The 24,851-nt window shown below is 40.3% G+C and overlaps 4 protein-coding genes and 1 long non-coding RNA gene across 7 annotated transcripts in view; 2 read left to right on the forward strand and 3 right to left on the reverse strand.

The window, feature by feature from the left end:
- Nucleotides 1-1,663, reverse strand: LOC310720670 (uncharacterized protein; the record flags this gene model as incomplete). Its single annotated transcript, XM_083531445.1, has 4 exons — nt 1-281; nt 420-613; nt 885-1,118; nt 1,567-1,663. 4 exons carry the CDS (start codon nt 1,661-1,663, stop codon nt 195-197), a joined length of 612 nt encoding a protein of 203 aa, XP_083387571.1. The 3' UTR covers nt 1-194.
- Nucleotides 1,664-2,474: 811 nt separating this feature from the next.
- LOC310720296 lies at nt 2,475-4,679 on the reverse strand. Its single transcript, XR_014531704.1, has 3 exons — nt 4,571-4,679; nt 3,450-3,647; nt 2,475-2,610 (listed from the first exon to the last, which is right to left on the reverse strand). It is a non-coding gene; the product is annotated as an uncharacterized lncRNA (long non-coding RNA).
- A 611-nt stretch (nt 4,680-5,290) lies between these two features.
- Nucleotides 5,291-9,352, forward strand: znhit1 (zinc finger, HIT-type containing 1). The gene is made up of 5 exons (XM_083530769.1): nt 5,291-5,363; nt 6,314-6,484; nt 7,258-7,337; nt 7,892-8,061; nt 8,401-9,352. The coding sequence occupies exons 1-5, from the start codon at nt 5,330-5,332 to the stop codon at nt 8,420-8,422; spliced, it is 477 nt and encodes a 158-aa protein (XP_083386895.1). The 5' UTR covers nt 5,291-5,329; the 3' UTR covers nt 8,423-9,352.
- mogat3b (monoacylglycerol O-acyltransferase 3b) lies at nt 9,088-16,921 on the reverse strand. Of its 2 annotated transcripts, none has more exons than XM_083530765.1 (8): nt 16,576-16,921; nt 14,763-14,861; nt 13,609-13,716; nt 12,479-12,549; nt 11,894-12,098; nt 11,162-11,336; nt 10,657-10,841; nt 9,088-9,783 (listed from the first exon to the last, which is right to left on the reverse strand). In XM_083530765.1, the coding sequence occupies exons 1-8, from the start codon at nt 16,586-16,588 to the stop codon at nt 9,629-9,631; spliced, it is 1,011 nt and encodes a 336-aa protein (XP_083386891.1). In that variant the 5' UTR covers nt 16,589-16,921; the 3' UTR covers nt 9,088-9,628. The 2 variants fall into 2 exon arrangements, with proteins under 2 accessions (XP_083386891.1, XP_083386890.1); XM_083530764.1 differs by having other exon boundaries at nt 14,763-14,864.
- Nucleotides 16,922-19,481: 2,560 nt separating this feature from the next.
- Nucleotides 19,482-24,851, forward strand: part of nyap1 (neuronal tyrosine phosphorylated phosphoinositide-3-kinase adaptor 1) — a 34,585-nt gene continuing 29,215 nt past the window's right edge. The window contains exons 1-2 of one of the 2 annotated variants that reach the window (XM_083530775.1): nt 19,672-19,791; nt 20,004-20,033. The gene's annotated coding sequence lies outside the window, so the exon portion shown is untranslated. Of the gene's footprint in view, nt 19,792-20,003; nt 20,034-24,851 lie in introns of both variants that reach the window. The other variant, XM_083530774.1, reaches the window with a different exon arrangement.

Below are 24,851 nucleotides of genomic sequence, written 5' to 3' on the forward strand. Positions count from 1 at the left end.
AAAAACTAGGATTATATGTAAAGAAACACAATGCAGTGAAATTACACTTCAATAATGAGATTATACATATGCTGCAGGATATGCTGATGTTGTGTCAACAGTGAATATAGAATTTGACGATATAATAAGTCATAATCACCTAATTGTAATCACAGTAATAGCTTGTGGCCACAATTTACTAAAAATGACTAACGTCAACTCAGAGGCTCCATGGTGCTTTTAAAAGTTTTCATCTTACTCACATTAAATATAATCCATTTCTTGGTCTTTGGTACTACCTGCTTACCAGAGAAAAAAAAACAATCATTATATTAGTAACAATATGGACTAGCAAATCATGCAAATAAAAAGGCAGAGTGGGTGTGGAATTGTTAGATAGAAATTGAACAAAACCATTTGAAATCTTAAAACAAACCTACCCGAGTCTTAATCCAGTGTGAAACTGAGGTTAAAGCCTCTTTATTCTTTCCACACCGCAGTAATCCCTGATCTTCATGGAACAGACAGTCGACCGTAACCGTATTCTCTCTGGTTACGGCTCTGCTGCTGTCCACTACAACACATTCTGGATCAAATGTGTGATGAAGCACCACCAGAACAGCAGGTTTGTTGCCTTTTGATAGAGATATACACGACATCAATTATTAAACGAAATTTACTTTTCATAAAAAACATTTTGTTAATTATAACCCACTTCCTCATTGCCCCCAATAAATAAATTATAAAAATTAATATGATTTAATGAAAATGAAAAAAATTATAATAATTTAAAGATCAATGCTTTATGTTAGTAGAGGTTATCAAATACACATTTTTACAAAGAAAGGAAAGGAAAGTGAAGTGAAGTGAAGAAAAGAAAAGAAAAGAAAAGATATCTGTTTTACCTTGTCGTGTACTAAGATTCTTCACTGCTGCTTCAATATCAGTTCCAGCTCGTGAAACAACAGGGCAGAAAACCAGAATGAAATCGCACTCCTCCAAATTCTTCACCTTCTGCAGACCTGGTATTAGATTTTGAAGCTTCTTCTCAATGCTCACATCTTGTCCTAATGTTTCTCCGGTGGTAAGAGTGAAGTGTTTTATACGAGGACACTTCAGCTTCTGGATAAAGGTGTGAGCTAAAGAACAATAAATTATGAGTGACACATTTATTTATTGTCATTTAAACACAACAATTACACAAATAAGAAAGCAAAAGCATTTCATGTGTTACACTTTAACTTTGGACAAAAATAAAAGGTAAATTAAAGCTGCAATCTTTAAGTGATCATTTGCATTGTTGACTGCCATCTGGTATCTGTAATCTTGTTTCTATTAATCGACGTCTTGTGATCGGTCAATATAATATATATATATTGATAGTGTTGTATTGAACATATCAAACTGTTTGTAACAATGTGACTTACTTGCACTTTGACTTGGTGTCCTTTTTAAACCATCCTGTAGAATCTTGCTGTCTGGTTCAACACACTCTGGTTTAAACATTTAATGACGCACCATGTCAGGGATCCACCAGCCACACCCTCACCAAACCCTCCAATCACTCAAAGCAGCTCACCAACTTACTAATAATCCACACCTGCTCCAAATCAGTCACCACACTATAATAACCCCGTTTATCCACAAGCTCATTGTCCGTTCTACAGCTTAGGCTAATGAACATTCCGGACTACCCAGGCGACGCCGTTTGGTTTCGCGTAGCGTGCAAGATTATGTGTGTTATTTGTTCTCACTCTGCCATAGATTTCCCCTGGTTTGGTTTACCCTAGTTTGGTGCTATTTCTTGTGCTTTCTGCCTTGCCCTTTTGTTTCTCAATAAAAGGCCGTCGTCGAATTCACTTTGGTTTCCAGTACGTTCTTTGCGCCTGACACACCACTAGAGCTGCAGGTTTGTTACCTTTTAAAGGAGATATTTGTGAAAGGGTTCAATGGATTTATCAGAAGTATAGAAACATAGCCATTGAGATGTTGCTGTTTAATTTTGATTAATAGAGAGTATCTATAAAAATATAATATTCCAATCCCAGATTATCAGATAGAATTGATTCAATTACCAGCCGTCCAAATTCAACAATTCCACAAAAACAAATCAAAAGAATTTTAAATGATGTAGTCTAAATTAAGTTCAAATAAAAAGTCAGTATAATAATAAATAATTTCTGTGAATATTTTAGCTGTATTAAACAATTTAGGCTAATTATTCAACAATAAAAGTGATAGTGTTGTATTGAACATATCGAACTGTTTGTAACAATGTGACTTACTTTCACTTTGACTTGGTGTCCTTTTTGAACCGTCCTGTAGAATCTATTGTTTGAAGAAATATAAAGCTAATGATTTAATTTTGTTGTAAAGTATGAAAATCACCAGAAATAGTAATAGAGGAAAAATAGAGGAAATCTTTACCCAGTTTATTATTTTGGACAGTGCTTCGTCATTTTTGGAACACTGCAGCAAAATTCTTTGTGCATTGCAGTAATCCCTGATCTTCATTTAACAGACAGTCGACTGTGATTGTATTCTTTCTGTTTACAGCTCTGCTGCTGTCTGGTACAACACACTCTGACTCAAACGTCTGATGAAGCACCACTAGAGCTGCAGGTTTGTTACCTTTTAATGGAGATTTTTAAGAAAGGGTTTAATAAATTTATCAGAGTACAGAAATATAGCCACTGAGATGTTGCTCAGATTATTATATAGAATTGATACCAGCCATCCAAACGCAACAATTCCACAAATGAAAACGCAAAAGACTCTTAAATGGTGAATTATAAATTAAGTTACCATAAAAAGTCACTTAAACATGCAAGCAGAATATTTAAGGGCCAAGCACCCAGACTTGGTGAGCCGCATATTCACATACAAGCTACAATAATTGCCTAAGCAATCAGATGACAGTGGGTTTAGCCAAAGTGATTCAAGAGTGATTTGTATCTTTACATTATAAATGATTAGGTGGTCTGACTGAACAAGGAAAGATCCAGAAATCAAATTGGTACCATGGTAGCATTGTTTGTTTCTATTTTGACCAGTGGTCATGATTGATACTGTTCATGACTAGCCTCACTACATTGTCCTGAAGATTCTCACCAAGATTTGTGTCAGTGTGCATGGATGTTGCTAAGATATATAATCTTGCTTTCTGTTTTTGTCAGCTTTGCTATCCGATTCATTGGTCTATGCAAACCATATAGAAGTTTCAGCATAAAAGATTTTGACCTTCTGCCACTTTGGAGTTTTTTTACATTTACATTACATGTTCAGCTTTTACATTTTGGACACATAGTTCGAAAGTTAAGACCATAAATGTACAAACGTAACCAATGGTGCTGCTAAAGCACTTACACCACTCGGCCCAATATTTGGTCAGAATATACCTTAACCTTCATGGATTCCACACTGACTCTATGTTAAATATTAGACAGGTATTGAAATAGTGAGTGATTTACCTGGTAGAGTGTTAAGGATCTTCACTGCTGCTTCTATGCCAATTCTAGCTTGTGAAAAAGCAGACCAAATAAAGAAAATGATATCACACTCCTCCAAAAACTGCACCTCCTGCAAACCTGGTATTGGTTCTTCAAGTCTCTTCACTATGCCCACATCATGTCCTAATGTGTAGTACTTTTGAGGAGGATGGTTATGAGCTATAAAAATGAATTGCAGAGAAACACCAAATGATCAGTCACCAGAATATAATATAATTCATTCCTGTGATTATTTTAGCCATATTGCACAATTCAGGATACTTTATGAACAATAAAAGTAATATTTCAAAAACAAAAAAACTAAAATACAATACTGTAAATATTATAATACACTAAATAAAAGCCTGGATAATTAGAAATCACACACACACACACACACACACACACACACACACACACACACACACACACACACACACACACACACAGTGTCTAGTGTTCCATAGAACTATAAATTCTTATAAAAAAAAAAAATATTAATATTGAGTGCTTTATCTGGTAGTTTATCCTGTCACTGCTGCTTTAATATACACACACACACACACACACACACACACACACACACACACACACACACACACACACACACACACACACACCTATTTCTGTAGTTTTTGTGGTGATGTGTTGTTCACCCCAGAAATCATTTTGAAAGTAAAACTTTTACTTACATTTTGACTGAAAGTAAATGTAATTTTTTTATTTTAAAACTCATATCATGAACACGGGTCTTGGTTAACCTCATTTTGTGGATTTTATACCTTTTTAAAAAAAATTCCTAAACTTTGAACTCATCAAAATGCTAAAAAAATAAAAATAAAAATTAAAGTAATTGGAAATAAATAAATAAAATTATTTTAAATTGAATTCCTATTATAGATTTACTAATTACCATTTTTAAACAGTAATAAACAAATAAATAAACAAAATATAAGAGCTAAATAGCACCCCATTTATTTACCATTAGAGAACCAAACAACATCCTTTAAACACACACACACACACACACACACACACACACACACACACACACACACACACAAAAAAGACAATAAAAACACAATAACGTGACATTAACATACCCATTGTTGCTGTCGCCATTTCTTTTAGTGACTGGATATATGTGTATATATACTACAATGAGAGATTTCCGAGAATCCCCTGTATAAAGCTCAACACTTTTACTGCAAACGCGTCAGAGATTTTCTCTGAATATTTTACTTTCACTTTTGTTTTTGAGCAATGGATTATTGTTAACTATTATCCAGTACAGATCACACAGGTCATACACAGGGATAAAGTCATGCAATAAGATCACTTTTATTTTTACTTTATCTTTTTATTTGACATACGCAATGGTATCATAAATAAATAAATAAATAAATAAATAAATAAATAAAATCAGACATGACTGTAAAACGGGGGGGGGGGGGTAATTTATATATTATGCAAATTTTCCACTAATACAGAGCTTCTGCACAACATCACACTGACTCTTTCATTATTTAATTAGAATTTCATTATTACCTCTTATTTCTCTTTCATTATTTAATTAGAATTTCATTATTACCTCTTATTTCTCTTTAATTATTCAATTATAATTTCATTATTACCTTTACATTCTTTCGATTTTTTCACTCAGCTGTAACTGTATGCCAATATTTAAGAATAATGTACATATGACCAACAAACAAAAACTAAAAAAAAAAAAAAAAAAAAAATAACCAATCTACTCAATTTTCTCATCTTAGATTCTTCTATCATGTTCTGTTACTCCTCAAACTTCAGGAACGCATTTTCGAAACGCATCTGGTTTGTTCACTTCGGCTCGCCGTAGCGGCATGATTTTGAAAATGGCGGAGAAGAAAATCGCAGGTTGGTGTGTGTGTGTGTGTGTGTGTGTGTGTGTGTGTGTGTTTGTTTATTTATTTATTTTGTCGAAAACGTTTGGATAATGTTTAATATTTTGCATAAACGTTTGTTAGCTAGCTGGTTATAATCTTATTTAATCTGTAACTGATTTATTAATAATAAAAAAGCTGAGCCAAATTGGTCAATATTCATGGTTCAGTTTACATTATTATAAATTATTATGGGAAAAATATAAATATTTAAATTATATATAAAGTGCATTCAAGAAGTATTCAGACCCGATTCATTTTTTTTTATTTTGTTATGTTGTAACCTGAAACTAATCATCAAATTATTTATTTCCTCATTAATCTACACTCAATTCCCCATAATGACGAATTCAAGAAATTACTGTCATACATTTTTTTATATAAAAAAACCCACATATTCATCAGTATTCAGACCCTTTACTCAGCACTTAGCTGAAGCCTCAAGTCTTTTTGGATTTGGCACAAGATTTCCACACCTGGATTGGGGGATTTTCTGCCATTTTTCAGGGCAAATCCTCTCAAACTGGGGCAGGTTGGATGGGGATTGTTGGTGGACATCCGTGTTCAGGCCCCTTTAGATATTTTAAGTAGTCTGAGCCACTCTAGGATATTCAGGAGTCATCTCTATGCCCCTGGTGTGTTGTTTTGCCTGTGTGTTCAGCTTCGTTGTCATGTAGGAAGATGAACTTTCAGCCCAGTCTAAGGTCCTGGAAGCTCATGCGAGAATCTCTGTATTTAGCTCCATTCAACTTTTAATAACCCCTGACCAGTCTCCCAGTTCCTGCTGTGGAAAACATCCCCACAGCATGATGCTGCCTCCACCATGCTTCACTTTTGGGATGGTTTTGGGCAGGTGGCTGGTTTACTCCTGATGTAATGTTTAGAATTGTGTTGCCAAACAGTTAATTCTTGTTTTCCCTTCAGTGCGCTCTCAGGACCCGAGTCAGCGGCGTGTGCTGGATGTAGCGACCCGGCAGAGGAGGCTCACTCGCCAGCTCGAGGCACTGGAGAAGGACAACTTTCAGGACGACCCGCACGCGAGTCTTCCACCGCCGGTCAAGCGCCTGCCGCATTTCGACGAGAGCGATGAACCCGGTATGAGCTACACTCGGAGACGTGCGGTCAGGAGAGGCAGTGAATTGATCATTTTTAAACAAAGCTTTTTCTCTTTGATCTGTGTTATGACTGCACTTTCTCTAGGAGTCTGATTGCCTGTAATTTCCAGCAGGGCACAAAGTGCAGAAGCCAACAGTTTGGATTAAATATCCTATTAAAACTGAACTGAGCGCAGGGAATAAGCGCGATCCTGTGACTGTGTCAATATAGACCTCTAATTTGCATCCCCTTCTATAGACCAGGGAACTTTTTTGACATCTGTGTAAAATTTGTTTATTGATAAAAGTGCCATGGTGCAATGATGAGGTGTGTGAGAGCCCAAGAACTGAATTTCATTTGTAAATAAAGATAAAACTATGTGGAATCAATGCTGAACGGAAAAAAGGGCGGTTTGGAAATGTAACAGGTTCTTCTTTGGTTCCTCTCCACACCGTTCCAGTTCTGCTTTTTGATATCATTTTGAAGTCTTTGGTTTTTGTTGTTTTTTTTCTGGGCTATGAACCTGTCTTGAAATGCTTCTATACAAAATATATAAAACCCTGCGTGAGTGATGTTTCCAGCCCAGAGAACATCTGTATTAATTATCATCGGTCACACGGCAGGGAGGGCCGGCATGGCGTTCATCTTCGCTACTCCGAAAGACCTCTTTTGTGTTGACGTCTGTTCACACGCGAGATCTCTGCGCCTTTGTTTTAGCCTTTTGCTCCCGTTCTTTAACTGGACACGTCTGTGTTTTTGTTGCATCTCATAAGGGAAACGGAGGAAAAAAACCAGAGGCGACCATTTCAAGCAGCGCTTCCGGAAGAACTTCCAGGCCCTGCTCGAGGAGGAGGTGAGGCACTCGCAAGCGTTTAGAGATCGAATACACAGTGTGATGTTTTCCGGGTGGCAAAAATAGGAAATAAATGAAAAAAATTCCATCTGCTTAGCTGAAGCGCTATACATTTTTTTTTTCTAATTTCCCAGCAATGTTAGGAAGCTGGGGTCAGAGCACAGGGTCAGACATGGTACATCGCCCCCTGGAGCACAGAGGGTCAAGGGCCTTGCTCAAGGGCCACATGAGTGGCAGGTGGCGATACTGACGCTTGAACTCAGTAAATCGGAGCTTTAACACTGAGCTCCAGTTTCCCCCTGAGAAAAAGTCAAAGGATCATTTGAGCGAATGAAAGAAAGAATGAAAATCTAAAATACATTTTTGCTTTGAACATGGTTTCATTTCTCTCTCAATTCAAATTCTTTTTTATTCATTGGTTTTATTGGCATGACAAAAAATTGTACATTTGTATGGCAAATATGTGTAGAAAAAAAAGTTTAATATACATTAAAGTAACAGAATAAAGTAATATCAGTTTATCTCTCTCTCGCTCTCTCTTTCTCTCTATCTAGGACTTGAGTGTGAGCGATGGTCCGAACTATCTGACAGCCTGCGCCGAGCCGTCAAAACTCCCCCAGCGTCACTTCTGCGCCATCTGCGGCTTCCCTTCCAACTACACCTGCGTGTCCTGCGGCGCTCGCTACTGCTGCGTACGCTGCCTGACGACACATCACGAGACACGGTAACGCACGTCCGCTTTTCACAATATATAACGTGACGCTATCGCAGCAACTCGGATATGTTTCAGCGTTATATCGCAGAAGACCCCGTGTGAGAACATTCAATTATACCAACGTTCTAAACCGTGTTCAAAGCAGGAAGTCGAAGAACCTTCTTTTTTCCATTTTTTTTATATTTCTCCCTGAAGTGATAATGAATCAGTTTTGGTCCATACGATCAGGATTATTATTTTGTTATGCAACTGTAAATCCATAAACCAAAAAATCCTAATGATTGACTGTGTTTGTTTCACTCTGTTCATCCAGGCTGCGTTTGATATTTCTTTTGTTTTTTCTTTCAGGTGTCTAAAGTGGACCGTATGATCGATCGCAGTCCACAGATGAAAGAATCGCATTAGATCGCCTTAGAATTAAAACCCTGTATTAACCTACAGCGCTGTTGGTTCAAAAACCCTGGTGTTTGATGTACGAGTGTGTCGTGAAGAGAACCGGGTCCAGGATGAAGCACCTACAGTGGTGTGAGAACAATAGCTGTGAAACTATGATCTGATTTTCTGAAATTGCATCGTCGATGTATAAAAATAAAACCATGGCGGCACGACTGCAGCGGAACGGGATCGTGTTTCCTCCAACAGCACCGGATTTACTCCCAAAAACCCACGGTTAGAAATCCAGAGAAACACGTTCTGAAGATGTCTTTCGTTTCCAAGTGACGGCGTCTGATCCCAGTGTGTACTTCAGGTGTGTTTACATGGTGTAAATTGCCGTCAGTTTTTTTTTGTAGTCTAGCTGAAGGCTTGTACACACTAAACCTTTCGCTTGTTAAGACTTTTGTCTTGTTGCTTTATCGATGCTGAAATAACACAAGTGAATAAATACTATAATAAATACACTTGCGTGCAAAATCTCTGCTGGACTAAACTCAGAATCACTGACTTGCGGTTTAAATCACATGGGCTGCTCTGCCCCCGTGTGCAATCAAAAGTAACCCACCCCCACCCCCCCAGTAATGACCAGATGAAAGCTGCTTCAAGGGGATTTGTTTATTTGTGCAAATTGTATCAAATTTACACAATAAACATAAAATAATATAAAAAAAACAAATGAAGTGCACATATTAATCTCAGTGTCTAGCATCAAGCTTCATCTCGCATTTGAAATTCATATTTTATATTGAATCGATATCAATTATATACTGGATGCTAACAGATGGATTATTTCCAGATTATGACATCAATCTAATGCAGTTACAAAAAAAAAAAAGAGAAAAGGCAATGAATTATTTTAAAAGATTTATCATTAAAAAACACTCTACAGGCCCTGGTTTTATTTTAGTAAAGATCTGGCAACATTTATCCACCCAGGGCAAAATGTGTGTCAATTATTCAATATGGCCCTGTAGTTTAGTTTAAAAACTGCAGGCCATGACTGGATCTAAAGAATCAATTATTCACAAACTGTACAAGTAAACACGATTGTATCGATGCTTCTTTGGTTTAAACTATAAAAAAATAAAATTCCTGAGACCTTCTTGTCCTGCTGTGTGTGTATATAAAATGTGTTCAGTGTTCAGATGATGCGTAGTTGGTGTGTGTCGGCGAGTCCACTGCTGGATTTGTGTGCGTGGAAGAGTTTGGACAGAGACTCCATGTACAGCTTGTGATAGTGGTCCACCTGCTGTTCAGATGGATTGCATACATGAGGCACAGAGATGGGGCTTCCAACTGAGGCAGAGAACAAAGAGAGAACAATTCAGCATGTGTCTCATGTATCACAATATGTCACGGGCAGAACTGCGTGCTGAAAGATTTCCTGTACAGGATGAGCTTTAGGTCGAGAGAAAAGATTTCAAGTGCAAAGCAGTCTGAAGCTCTAAGTTAATACCAAATAATCTGTGCAATGTTTTTTTTCTTTTCTTTTCTTTTCTTTAACACACACTGGTGTATTTCTGCGTCAGGAAAGATTGCACAGTATCCTCTCCTGCCAAACCCGAAAACAAAGGAATGGCTTGGCCAAGATACAAATTCCAAGTCCAATATTATTAGTCCTACTACACAAAAACCACATGCAGGACCGATGCATAAAATGAAATAATAAAAAAATATCTGATTTTTGGTAAGTTAACTTCTACGCTCACATACACTATATGGACAAAATCTTTTGGACACCTGACCATGATTTTTGAGTATCCAATTCCACATTTAGTCCCCGTTTGCTCTTCTGAGATGATGTTCCACTAGATTTTGGAGTGTGTTTGTGGAGATTTGGGTTCGTTCAGCCAGGTCCTGATGTAGGTGAGGTGATGGGTTCAGAGCTCTATAGCAGGAGATCTTCCACTCCAACCCATGTAAAGCATATCTTGATGGAGCTGGCTTTGTGCACAGGAGCATCCCGTTTGGAAAAGAAACACATTTAGCTGCAAAAGTCAGGTGTCCCAGTGCTTTTGTTCATATAGTGTATATTATGGTCATATGGTTTGTCTTGATATAAGATTTATGCATCACTCATAGCACTACGTTGTAATTGTAAGTATTGCAGATGTCCTCCTGTACTGAACCAAGTACAGAGGTTCATTCCCACAGCGTTGCTACACTCACCCACAGTAGTGATGGGTCTCCTGTAAGGCAGGAACAACCAGCGTCCTCCAGTGAAGAGACATGGCGCAAAACCCATCACGCGCTTAAACAGATCCTGGAGCTTGCGGCCCACGCTGCCCTCGGACAGCAGCACCTGGGGGAACAGCTCATTCTCCCCGAACGAGTACACTGGGACCAGGTCAGCCCTGAAAACACAACCAAGGAATATGTGTCGGAGCATTCGCAAAGTCCAGCACGCTGAAGCACCTTCAAAACAAAGGAAGTGTTTCTTCTGACTTTTGTCAGAACTTCCACAGGATTAAATGAACATCGCCCTGGTAGAAAAAGAACCATGTGTTGTTTGGAAAAGTCAAATGACCTTCCAGGTGTGACACTGAGAAGGACATTACTTTACTCAGATTTACATTTACTCAAAAGTGATGAGTCGCTACTGGAACGCGTTCGTTCGTAAGTGCACTTCCTTTATGATCTGGCCTTTCGATAATGGTGTATTTTCTCTCCTCACCCGTTCTCCAGAGCGAGACGAACAAAGCCTTTCCTATGCTTCATGACTACAGTGTTTATTCCAGGAGAGGAAGCCAGAGACTCCTCAGCTCCTCCGATGATGATCACTATGGCGTTGCCTACACCTTTTTGTCTCAGCATGTACCCAAGAGCCGCCCTACTGACTGGCAAGAGGCCTGAAAGAGAGAGAGAAACAGAGAGAGAGAGAAACAGAGAGAGAAAGAGAGAGAGAGAGATAAAAGGAGAGAGAGAGATTTCTTATGATCTTTGTGGGTTTTTTTTTACTTTGCTTTGAATTCCTTAAAGCGCCTTAAAATTCAACACGTACACTATTAATGAAACTGTTAATCGTGTTTATTGAAAAGTAAAAAGAATTCATGCAGGAAGGAGGCGTATTAAAATTTTATTCAAGTGTAATTCAATTTTCTGCATGTGCTTTGAGGATTTTCTTTTTTTTTTTCCCCACCAGGACAATAACACGGTTAAATGCCCAGTAATGCAATAGAATTGTAATGATTTCACATAAAAGCTGTGTGATTTAAAGAAAAAAACCCTGTAGTCTGCACCAGTTGCTATTTTAATTATATTCTCAATATTACAGACCGTATACTGTACTTCTGTGACAAATTTCTATTTATACAGTAGGCACATGTGTGTGTACTCTATAAAAATAATTCTGAATTCATTTTTACAGTGTACCGGTATATACATACACACACACACACACACTGACCTGCAGACATGACGTATTCTCTGAAGAGTGGTATACGGAAGAGGCCAGCCAGTATAGCCAGAGAGGAGTGTATTCCCGGGAACATCTGTTCAAACCCGCCGGCGTCTGTGTTGAAGCAGGAGAAGGCGCCGATGCTCATGATGCCGTGCGGGTGGCAACCCAGGATATAGTTCTTACTGGGATTCAGCTCAGCCGTCTTCACCAACTGAAAGAGCGAAATCATTCTGGAATTGTCCAAAACATTTTACACCCAAGCGTAGCTTTCTAAGTGACACGCTCATCACGGTGTAATGGACAGATTACTAGCATGCTAACTAGCATTGTTTTGGTACATGAAAATATTCTTGCAAATCTAATTTGAATATAAAGCAAATGTCTTATGCTTTTTTCCATGTTCACTACCTGGAATATTAGAACTCCTCATGCATATGTTCTGCATCTCAGATCTTCAGCTATGTGTATTTTTTGGCTTAGAGCTAATGAATCTCTAAACCAGTTCCTATAGTGGTTATAGTCTCCCAGTGGAATTGGCTTGGAGACAGGAGTCGAGACAAGTAGTGGAAATGGAGGCCGGGTTTATTTTACCTTTACTGGGAAGTAGTCTTTAAAGTGCTTCCACACTCTCCATCTCCTCACAAACGCATTTTTTCTGCCACCTGATTAACACACAAAGATGGGATTATAACTTGTACAACTGTAGCGTCATATCTTGGTTCCTAAATTGTCATTTTGCAACGACTTTAATCTTAGAAAAAAACTTTTAAACAGAAAGAAACACATTTACGAGGCAAATACAGAAATAAATTAAAATCACCTTTTGAAAAAAGTGTTCTTTCCATAATAGGAATTGTGTGTGAGTGACATTTCAACAAAGCATCACGATATCCATATTTAATACTGTGGTAAAGAAGACAAAAATGCACAACATCTACTTTTTTTCCCCCACTTATAACATGAGCATGTCCCAGTGTTCCAAAGGGTCTGTCTGTCAGGATTAAGATCCCATCAGCCACTGCAAACCCCCCCAACATGCCCCTATTACATGATTGTATACTTACCTGTTTCTAATTCAACATAATTATATTCAGATTTATGTATATCTACACTTATAGCCTAATTTAGAGCTCATTTATACACCTGAGCATTTTAGGATTAAGGGTCTTACTCAGGAGCGGCAGCTTGGTGGTGCTCGGATTTGAACTCACAACCTTCTGATCAGAAGTCCAACATCTTAACCACTGCAACGCTTTGTTTTTCATTTATCGTCTCATGCCCTAATGTTTGCATTCTGTGCCTTTGTGCTCAGGTTAGAGTTTCTTTGCACAGTAACTCTGCTGGTTTGAACGTCAATCGAATATCGATTATTTCCGATTTTATGAATTATAGCAGAATCTCAAACCGTCTTATTTAGATAATGTTTAGCTAAATTTCATCTCTCTTATATATCAGCTTGAAAGTTCTAACTAATCAGAAATAATGACTTGGCCATGATTTATGAATGAGTAATAAACGTATAATCATGCATTTGTTTTTGTTTTCACTTTAACAGTGTGGTTTGAGCAGTAAGAAGCCTGACAGCCAGGCTGATGAAGGTTCCTACTTTTTTACGATATCAGTGTGAGAACTCACAGGTGTTCGCGTATGAGACGGTGATACGGTAAGACGTTGCATTGCTCCCGTTTCGCACGTGTTTACGTTGTGTTTGTGTTTAAAACCTCGCTCAGGTGAATCCCAGTCCACCAACTGCCACGTGAAGTAGAGAGTGGGAATGGGCCAGAGTGGCGTGAACATCAGATAAATCATCAACACCAGACAGGACACGGCTGCACACACAAAATACAGTAGCATCAATACGATACATTACAACGATAAAGAAATCTACCACTGAACCAAATCTGATTTCTGATGCAATTTTCACACAAGTGTTGATTTGATCTCATTAACATACCCCACAGCAGTGTTTTCTTTTTTTGGTAAGATCCTCGACCAGAATGAACCCAGAGTCTAACAAATCGCTTAAATGTAAGCTAAAATGCTGACTCATTACAGTAGCTGCCCGTTAGCTAGCATGATAACAAGCCAGCTGACATTGAAAGTTCAAAAACAGCACTACAGATCGAAGATCTAGTTTGGATATATTGGCTTTTACCTTCATCTGTCTCATATTAATGCATATTTTAAGACTTTTGGATTTGTAGCAACTGGATACTGTAGGTGAGTTTCTCATAATCACACAGTCTACAGATTAGATTTCAGGACAATGCTGGTGTTTTTACTTCAATAAGAGGACGATCGTAACAGTACAGGAACCCGGATGAACTTCTGCCAGCTGTGTGACTTCCAGCTGTTATCAATTTATACCACAGCATTGTTAAATTCTCAATGAATCAAAAATCTGTTTGTTTTCTATGACATTGTGTTTCATATCGGTTTTTTTGAGCATCCAATCAGCCAGAACATTAGCTATTCTCCTCATATTGTCTCCTGGTACCACCAGACCAGCTTAGAACCATTAAGACGCACTCCAACACCTCAAACTCTTTGTCATGTTCCTTAAATTATTCCTGAACATGTTCTGCAGTGAAGATCTTTCACCACGCATTATCCTCCTGAAATGGGCCACTGGCTACGGGGAATACTGTTGGTATTTAAAGGTGATGTGTTTGGAGGCAGGACATATGGGCAAGTAGGTCAGAGCTGTTTTGTCGTCCCGGTGTTACGGTTGATCATTGTATCTGATAACAGAAACTACTGCAACCAGAAGATATATTTTACAAAAATATATGGGCTCACACTCATTGGTTAACTCCGAACATTAATAATTATACAGGTGTGTGTGCGTGTTGTAGGCTTGAGAACTCGATCTCACCCATAAGCAAGAACGAGAGCACCAGCTGTAAGACGCTGATATCCTCAATAAACAGTTTCCATCGGGATTTCTCTCCATTCTTCTCCTCCATCTTCTCAACTGCAGCAAGAGAAAAAGACATTCATTGCAAATCACTGGGTTTTAGTGTTTATAACCACAGTTGGGAAACAAATCCATATTACACAACGGTCCACAATATTACACAACATGAGGTGGATTATAACCTCAGACTTTCTCATGTGGTTTCAGACACACTGATTACGCATTTTTGCGGTACGGCAGAAAATATCAAAATTAAAAAAACAAATAAATACGAACATTTCTCCTTCCGTGTTCCGCATCAATTCTGATCCGTACTTTTGTAAGTAACTTCGGATTGCGATTGATTCATCGGACCGACCTCTGCCCTGTTACACTATCAGATCTGCCAGCATGACTGACCTTCTCACCTTGTGCACAATGATATTAGGTAATCCATCAGATAGCAAGTTGTTACACACTGCGCTTTTATTTACTGAAACACCGCAATCTTCTCTTTCTGTTTTCTTAGTGTAATAATGATTTCCCAATCTTCTTTTGGGTTTCCGTGGCCTAAGAGTTTTACTGTTATATCTTATATTTACTATTATGAATTAATATAAATAGTAGATATTGTGATTTGTGGTGAGAGTAGAGAGCAGGTTGAGAAGAGCCTGGAGAGGTGGAGATATGCGCTGGAGAGAAGGGGAATGAAAGTCAGTAGGAGTAAGACAGAGTACATGTGTGTGAATGAGAGGGAGGGCAGTGGAGTGATGCGGTTGCAGGGTGAAGAGGTGAAGAAGGTGGAGGAGTTCAGGTACCTGGGGTCAACAGTGCAAAGTAATGGAGAGTGTGTTAGGGAAGTAAAGAAAAGAGTGCAGGCAGGGTGGAGTGGGTGGAGAAGAGTGACAGGAGTGATTTGTGATAGAAGAGTATCTGCAAGAATGAAAGGGAAAGTTTATAGGACTGTGGTGAGACCTGCGATGTTGTATGGATTAGAGACAGTGGCATTGAGTAAAAGACAGGAGGTGGAGCTGGAGGTAGCAGAGCTGAAGATGTTGAGGTTTTCGTTGGGAGTGACGAGGATGGACAAGATTAGAAATGAGTTTATTAGAGGGACAGCACATGTAGGATGTTGTGGTGACAAGGTGAGGGAGGCGAGATTGAGATGGTTTGGACATGTGCAGAGAAGGGACATGAATTATATTGGTAGAAAAATGCTGAAGATGGAGCCACCAGGTAGGAGGAAAAGAGGAAGGCCAAGGAGGAGGTTCATGGATGTGGTGAGGGAAGACATGCAGGTAGTTGGTGTAAAAGAGGCAGATATAGAGGACAGGGTGGTATGGAGACGGATGATCCGCTGTGGCGACCCCTAATGGGAGCAGCCGAAAGAAAAAGAAGAAGAAAGAAGAAGTAGAGGATTCCTCTGAACTTCCTGAGAGACAAAAAAGAGATGGAAGGAGATACAATAAGAGATGAGTTCAGCTGCAAATTAAAGAACCAGATGTGGAGAATGGAATAAGTAAGAGAGAGAGAGAGAGAGAGAGAGAGGGGGGGGGGGGGGGGGGGAAGAGGAAGAAAAGGTAAGGGGTAGAGAAGGGAAAAGAGAAAGGGGGGAAGTAAAGAGGAAGTGCCCTGAGAGATAAAAGGAAAACAGACAGACAGACAGACAGACAGACAGACAGACAGACAGACAGACAGACAGACAGACAGACAGACAGACAGACAGACAGACAGACAGATAGATAGATAGATAGATAGATAGATAGATAGATAGATAGATAGATAGACTCACCTGTTCCGTTCATCTCTGCCACTGTGGTGTCTCCTGAGGTTCTCTGCGCGTTCACTTGTTTGCGCGCTCCCGTCCCCGCGCGCGCCACCCTGCACTTTGGTCCGCGCGCAGCAGATAAGAGAAGTTCGGTGCGGCGGCGGCGCGCGTGAAAAAAACACACGGTCTCATGGTGCTGCTGCTGCAGTCAGACCAGGAATCATGTCGTGAGAAGTTCTTATACATCAGTCACCATTCTGCGGTGGAGAAACGTGTGTGTGTGTGTGTGATTTTCCCCTTTGAGCACGAGCGCCAGTGCGAGCGCGTGCCAGGAGGAAGCTGTCGCGGAGAGAGAGAGAAAAAAAGGAAACGTAAAAGGAAGTGTGTGAGCGCGTGGGCGTGGCCTTGGGCGTGGGCGTGGCAAAACAGTTCGACACAGTTTTGCTGCATGTCCATGACTCAACAAAGGAACCAGGAATCTAACAATAAAGAATAAAGACAAAATGAAGATGAAAACAAAATAATGGAAAACATATAAAGCACCTTTTTTATTGATTTACAACATTATATATTAAATGTTGCTCAAATTGGAAAGAAAATACATTTTATAATTGTAACATTGTCAATAAGAAAAGCAATAAAAAAAAAAGCATCACACCTATGTCAGAAAGCATCACACCTATCGGCAAGTGATTTACACAATACCAGTAAATCCAGTAAAGCTGAGTAAGTGGTCAAAGAGTCAAAGCTGGTGTGAGCAATCTGATAAAAAAAAAAACCACCACCACCTAGTGTGTAATGAGATGAATGGCCAGCAGGGGGAGCCAGATTTCCTCTGACTAGTCTGAATGTTTATTTCATAGGGGGAAAATAACATGTCTTTGTAATATATAGTAATTATATATAGTAAATAGAATAGGAATATCAATATATTTGTATAATATTATCTGTAACTAATATCCCATAATCTATAATTAAAACAGTGCTCTTTCTCCCTCTCTCTCTCTCCCTCCCTCTCTATTTCTTCTCATCTCGCTGTAGCTTACACATTATGTGGCCTAATAGACTACTAAAAGCATGTTTACAGCCTATTAAATATGACATTTACAGTCTTTGAAATATATGCTGTAGGCTATAATAATTACTCTAGTATGCAGGGTGTATAGTACATTTTGTGTTTTCCTGATAAGTGCAATAAGTAACATCAAAATAACGACACACACACACACACACGGGACCGTTTCACTGGAGACAATAAAAAGGCAGGGGTGGTGAGTTAGAAACATTAGCACTGAGAGATAACTATAACGTGTCCACGTGTACAGAGTTCTGGCGTGAGCTCATCGTTAGTGCCGTCGTTAGACAGGAACAATTTGCCTTGAAGATCAATAAATTCTTGATTAATACCACATATTAGAGATTATTCCACTTATAATTACGGTGTGTTACATCTACATATACATCAACATATAGCTATACATCCAGGCGTGAAGATGCAGAATAAATACACACTATATATACATCTCTTATAATAAGCTCCACTCTTCTGGGAAGATGTTCCTCTACATTTTGTGCAGATTTGAGCTCATTCAGAAGTAAAGTCAGGTAGTGATGTAGGTGGTATGAGGAGGCCTGAGGGTGCAGTCAGCGTTCCAACTCATCCCCGAAGGTGTTAAACAGGGTTGGAGCTCTATAGGAGATCTTTCACTCCAACGCATGTAAAGCACACCCTCACGGACCTGGCTTTGTGCACGGGGACATTGTCATGCTGGAACAGCTTTGGTTCTCTGAGTTGAAATGAAGGAAAGATGTGATGCTACCAACCTCCGTAAATGTGTTATACAATCATGTGCCTTTAACCTTCGTGGGAACAGTTAGAAGAACAATCACACGTGGGTGGAAAAGTGTCCAAATACTTTTGTGTGGAAAGTGTTTGAGAAGTGAATTTCATGTTAATCATGATTAGGATGTGGAACGCTGAACTGAAGGGCAGAGTGAAACCAAACGCTGCGGGTCGATCAAACTATTTTTACATCGTAATTTTAGCTCGGACGATTCTGCAAAAACATGAGATGTTACTTAAGCAGCAACTTCAGAAACCATGCTTTTTGGATGATGATGGATCGATCTCGAGGTCAAACATACGATGAGAGTCTTCACACGTTTATTTCTAATTATAGGACGAATTGCGTGACAGGTGCGTTATTGCATCATAACATGTGAGAGCCAATCAGGTTCCGATATGCAAATGTAAAAGCACCTGTAATACAGTGGAGGCTGGATGTGAGGTTATAAGGCCTTTTTTTTTAAATATACCCATCTTTAGAGTGGTCCTGGTTTTGGTTCATCCTTCATGGATGGAACACCAGGCCATCAGCAGTGAGGACATGGGAGGAAATCAGAGAACCAGGTGAAAACCCACACAGACATTTTGATGGCAAGTGAAGCAGCCACTCACTGATAGTAAGATTAAGGATCCTGATGCACAAAAAAGAAAAAGAAAAAAAAGAAAAAGAAAATAATGCAAATTCTCTTACTGATCCTGGTGGATCTGAACTCATGGGCATGAAGGTTTTGTGATTGACTGCAGTTTAGATTCGGGTTGCACCTGATGATTCCAGGTGTACAGCATCTCCACACCGTCACACGAGCGCGGGTTCAATTACGCTGCTGTGTGTGTGTGTGTGTGTGTGTGTGTGTGTGTGTGTGTGTGTGTGTGTGTGTGTGTGTGTGTGTGTGTGTGTGTGTGTGTGTGTGTTCCTGACGAGAAAATAAAAATAGACTGTCTGACATAGTGGGGTGTCTAGACATGTCCTCCGAGTGTGTATATAAGAACAAGTGTGTGAGTGTGTGTGTGTGATCAGAGAATAAAATAGTCCGTTTGATATCTCGGGGTGTCCAGACACGTTCTGCGTGTGTGTGTGTGTCTGTGTGTGTGTCTGTGTGTGCGTGCGTGCGTGCGTCTGAGAGATCGCGTGCGTGCGCGTCATCAAGGGCTGGTGAGTGTGTGTGTGTGTGTGTGTGTGTGTGTGTGTGTGTGTGTGTGTGTGTGTGTGTGTGTGTGTCCGCGCAAGCGCGCGTGCTTTCTCTCCCCCGACGCCTCGCGTTGTCGGACGAGGCTGATCGCGGTAGTGAAACCTGTCAGTCCGCCGCGACGAGACTCTTTCAGTCGGTCAGTGGAGACGGGACGGGACGGAGACTGGGGAGGATGGAGGAGACGAGGACGGGCTCGTCCTCAAGGTGAGCGCAAAAATAAATAAATAAATAAATAAATCCATAGGAGATATTCGTCCTATGAATAAATCAATTACGCGCGCCGGAGCTGTTTTTATTTTTTTTATACCGCCGCCGCCGCCAACGTTCAAATTCGTGTCCATGCAAATTCTTCCTTCATCCCTTTCATCTTCTTCTTCTTCTTCATCTTCATCATCATCTTCTTCTTCTTCATTCAGCGCCGTGAAAACCTGCGCACGGAAATGCCGGTACGTCACGAGACCATCATAAATTCAGCGCATATTCATATAAACATATCAAATCTCGGTGTTTTTGCGCACTGAAGCGCGAGCCGCCGTTTAATTACATTTTATTTTATTTTATTTTATTTATTTGTTATTTGTGGCTAAACGGGAGGATTGTTTACATAAACGCCGCCGCCGCCGCCGCCACCGCCACCGACCTACAGACCCCCAGACGAGTCCTGATTTATTCTCAGATCTCGTGATTATTATTATTATCATTATCATTATTATTATTATTAATATTAGTATTAGTATTATTATCCTTGGAAAGGGCAATATAGGTGTCGGTGTTGTTGTCGGTAGTGGAATCGGTGTCGGTTCTGGTGTCGGTTCTGGTGTCGGTGTTGGAGTCGGTGTTGGAGTCCGTGTGCGCAAACCGCCGTGGATTTGTGGTGAAATTTGTCCTCTGCATTAAAGCGTGAGTGCGTTTATTTATTTATTTATAATGTATTTCCCCCCGGGTGGGGTGGGGTGGGGTGGAGTGTGTGTGTGTGTGGGGGGGGGGGGGGGGGGGTGTTTAATATAACCCACGGGACGGTTTGTAATAGTTGTGATGGTCGTTGTGGTGAAACCTGAACAGCTCCGGTATCGATCTGTGTACGAACCTACGCTTACAAACATTCGAGCGTACGCGCGCGCGCGTGAGTGTGCGAGTGTGTGTGTGTGTGTGTGTGTGTGTGTGTGTGTGTGTCGGCAAGCTGCAGTTAAAAAAACACCTCGGACGCATTCACTTTACACATGTGTGTTTGTTTGTATGTAGTGTTTTTGTATGTTGTATATATATATATATCTCGTGTGATGCGCGTGACGCTGTCGCCGCCTGGTCACCCTGATGCGCGCGCTCCACACGTTCACATGCCCAGGCTATAAAATCAGGGTTGATATATAAATGTATATGTATGTTTGCATATATTGCGTGTGAACGCACGGCGCTGCTCCCTGGAATAAACCAAAATAATGGGCGTTTCGGTGGCGTTCCGCCATGTTCTGCTCCGCGCGCGCCGTCTCGCCTGTCTGCGTAAAACGCGCGTTTCAGGATTCGGGGTTGCCAGATTAGTGCTACCCTTTTTTTGCTAACCCGTCCAAAAGATTTCATCATCCGGCTCATCACTGTGAACCACAACCAACTTAGAAACACAGCAATAAGCAGTATTGAACAAAATCAAACAGAATTTCTTTATATACAGGTGAAAATAAGTGGATATATGAATATAGTTGATATAAATATGGAGTAAAATGGAGCTGGTCAGCATGTTTAATGTCAGCAGAACAGGGGAGCTTTTTACTTGTCATGTACATTACAGCACAGTGAAATTCTTTCTTCACATATCCCTGTAATGTTAGAAAGCTGGGGTCAGCCAGGATACAGACCCCCCCCCCACCCCCCCGGAGCACAGAAGGTTAAGGGCCTTGCTCAAGGGCCCACGAGTTGCAGCTTTGGCAACACTGAGGCTTGACCTTCTGAGCAGTAACCCTGAGCTACTACTTCTCCAAGTTACCCAGCATTAAATCAGCTAAACAGTTTGGCCGAGGGACAGAAATGTTTCAGCTCTGACACACCATCCGGTGGATTCTGAATTTAATCCTACATATATATACGTTAGATTTGCAGGTATGCGAGCAATGCCGTGCACATAGAGCAGCTGAGCGCACGCACATGGTGAAAGTGAGGTCTGTTTTAACTCTTGAATTGAAGGTACAGAAAGGTGGATTTTGTGAATATGCTCCCTGTAACCCCTTCATTGCTGGGATGGATTATGATAAAGCAGGATGGCAATCTGGGCAGGAAGTCGGTCCAACACAGGGCACCGTGCAAACACTTGTTAATATCAAGGAGACATGTGTCGAAGCTATTTAACCGAATAGCATAGAGGAAACCAGAGAACCCAGAGAGAACCCAGAGTGGTAGAGGCTCAGTGGTTAGTGGCACTGGTCATGAGAGACAAATGTAAGTTGTATGAATGAGACATATGTAAGTTGCTCTGAATGAGGACGTCTGCCAAATGCTATAAATGTAAACGTGCATGAGGAGAAGATCTTAAATGCCACACAATGGAATTTCGAATCTCCAATTGTGAACAACTGGTTGGACATCAATTTGGTCATATTTTCACCACATTTATAATGAACGCTCACTGAAGCTCAATGAGTTCCATTTAGAGTCTGGTTCCTCTCAAGGGTTCTTTCTTGCCACATTCTTTTAAGCTCCAACATATACATCTTTATTTTAGAACCTATTTATGACTGTGAAGCTGCTTTGGGACACTGTTGATTATATGAGCCGATAGGACATAACATGAGGTCTGATGAAATATGACACAAAATAGGCTTCTGTGTCAAAAATATCTTCAGATGATGTAATAGTGGGGGTTTTTCCCACCACATTCTCCAGTTTAAAAAGGGGGGAATTTTTAAAAAGAAATTAAAAAATCCCAATCTGGCAATCCGGGGATCCACACGCTGTAACCTACTACTGCGACGCGGCTCGTGGAAACGGAGAAAGTGGGCGTGTCTCTGGCGGGGTATGCGTTAATGCTCAATGCGTGAACACACACACATACACACACACACACACACACACACACACACATACATGCATACATACATACATACATACATACATACATACATACAGAGGGAGGTCTACGTCATAACAGTGCGGTAGTAGCGCAGACATGCGGTTTGGAGGGTCACCATGGCAACCCCCCGGTGATGACGTGCTGTTTTGACGCGCTCGAGCCGTTCGCTGATCAATCCTGCTGATGGCGAAGATTAAATGATGCATGAGATATGATGTGGTATTGACGCACTAAAGTGCACTGATTTTTTTGCCTGTATTAATTACAGAGTAATGAATGAATAATGCATTTGGACTGGATCTGAGACTGTGTGTGTGTGTGTGTGTGTGTGTGTGTGTGTGTGTGTGTGTGATCGCTTGGATCGTCCGCTTGTTCGCCGCACGTATCACTGACTAGCCATTGATTTCTGAAGACGCGCGCGCGCGCGCGCGCACACACACACACACACACACACACGCTGATTTCTGCAGTAGCCTCATCTTAAACATTAATCATTTTAAATCTCTTTAACTGTCTCTCAATCCTTATCTATCTATCTATCTATCTATCTATCTATCTATCTGTCTGTCTGTCTGTCTGTCTGTCTGTCTGTCTGTCTGTCTGTTTTAATCTTTCTCTCTTTTTCTCTATTTCTCTTTTTCTCTTTTACTCTATCTATCTGTCTGTCTGTCTGTCTGTTTTAATCTTTCTCTCTCTCTCTCTCTCTCTCTCTCTCTCTCTCTCTCTCTCTCTCTCTCTATCTGTCTGTATGTCTGTCTGTTTTAATTTTTCTCTCTCTCTCTCTCTCTCTCTCTCTCTCTCTCTCTCTCTCTCTCTCTCTCTCTCTCTATCTATCTATCTATCTATCTATCTATCTATCTCCCTTCCTCCTCTCACACACAAGCAGTTCATTCACAGTAAAAGGCGACCCGCGGTGTCTTCGGTGTGATTAGTAGCTCATTTGGAAGTGAAGGAAGAGGAAGAGAGGGAGTACGAGGAGGAGAGTGGGGCAGATAATGGAGGCAAGCTGGGATCTGAGGGATTTCAGGTCAAGGTGTGCAAATAAGGATGAGCGTAGGGACTCAGTGTTTGGAGGGTGAAGCAGCAGGAGACAATTGTTGAGGGTAACAGGGGGAAATGAAGCAGAGAGAGAGAGAGAGAGAGAGAGAGAGAGAGAGAGAGAGAGAGAGAGAGAGAGAGAGAGCGAGACCAGGTCAAACAATTATAGAAAAAAAGAACAGAATAAAGAAAATCTTTACGTTCACACTACAAACACATTGTTTTTTTTATTTACTTCAGTTTATATAGTGACCGAAGCTCAGTAGTAAAACTCCAACTCAACAATGTTCACTATATGGACAAAACTATTGGGACACCTGACTTTTTCAGCGATATGTGTTTCTTCTCCAAAACTGTTACCACAAAATTGGAGACACACAATTTTTTCTTTCCATGGGTTGGAGTGGAAGATCTACCACAAAGCTATAAACCCTCTTGAACACCTTTGGGATGATTGTTTCATGCTGACTGTACCCGAGGCCTTCTCATCTCACCTACATCAGTACCTGACTTTACTAACACCCTTGTGAATGAATGTATCTCCACAAAACCTAGTGGAACATGGGATGTCCAAAAAGCACACATGCTCAGGTTTTCTGACCATGTAGTGTACAAATTATTGTGACAATGATGCAGATGTGTGCATGGAAATATACCAAGATATTTACTTTTAGATGTTAGTAATTAAATTTTTTCCATAAGTTAGTCACACTTTCATCATTTATCACATTTCTCTTAATCATGTACCTGCTACGGAAACTCCAGCCAGAGCAATATTATATTATTTCTTTTCATTTCCTTCACTAAGCATTTTGTGATTAAATCTGAAATATTGAGAGCGAGCGAACGAGAGATAAAGAGAGAGAGGGAAAGAGGGAGTGTGTGGGAAGGATAATGCTGATTAGACCATGACACAAACTCATCTGTAAAGGCTCGGATTTGAGAGTTTTTTCATTCTTACTGCGTTTATTTCTTCAGAAAACCCAAATGAAATGAATGGATTTTGCCACGTATGCATGTTTTTTTTTTCCTCTTTTAACCGGAAAGAAAAGAAAAGGGACGTCTGAAAGGCACGAGACGAAACGTGATTGGGGAACAAGAGAGAAGCGGAGATAAATAGAAAGTAAGCAAATGAGAAAGAGAGAGAGAGAAAGATAGAAAGAAA

This window comes from Silurus aristotelis (assembly GCF_946808225.1).
Source record: "Silurus aristotelis genome assembly, chromosome: 26".
NCBI lineage: Eukaryota > Metazoa > Chordata > Actinopteri > Siluriformes > Siluridae > Silurus > Silurus aristotelis.

Coding starts and splice junctions, on each gene's coding strand:
- znhit1 (XM_083530769.1), top strand. CDS start 5,330: ATGATTTTGAAAATGGCGGAGAAGAAAATCGCAG. Junction 5,364..6,313: donor GGCGGAGAAGAAAATCGCAG/GTTGGTGTGTGT, acceptor TTTTCCCTTCAG/TGCGCTCTCAGGACCCGAGT. Junction 6,485..7,257: donor CGACGAGAGCGATGAACCCG/GTATGAGCTACA, acceptor GCATCTCATAAG/GGAAACGGAGGAAAAAAACC.
- mogat3b (XM_083530764.1), bottom strand. Junction 12,550..13,608: donor CTGGGATTCACCTGAGCGAG/GTTTTAAACACA, acceptor TGTGTTAATCAG/GTGGCAGAAAAAATGCGTTT. Junction 10,842..11,161: donor CGTCTCGCTCTGGAGAACGG/GTGAGGAGAGAA, acceptor TTGTGTTTTCAG/GGCTGACCTGGTCCCAGTGT.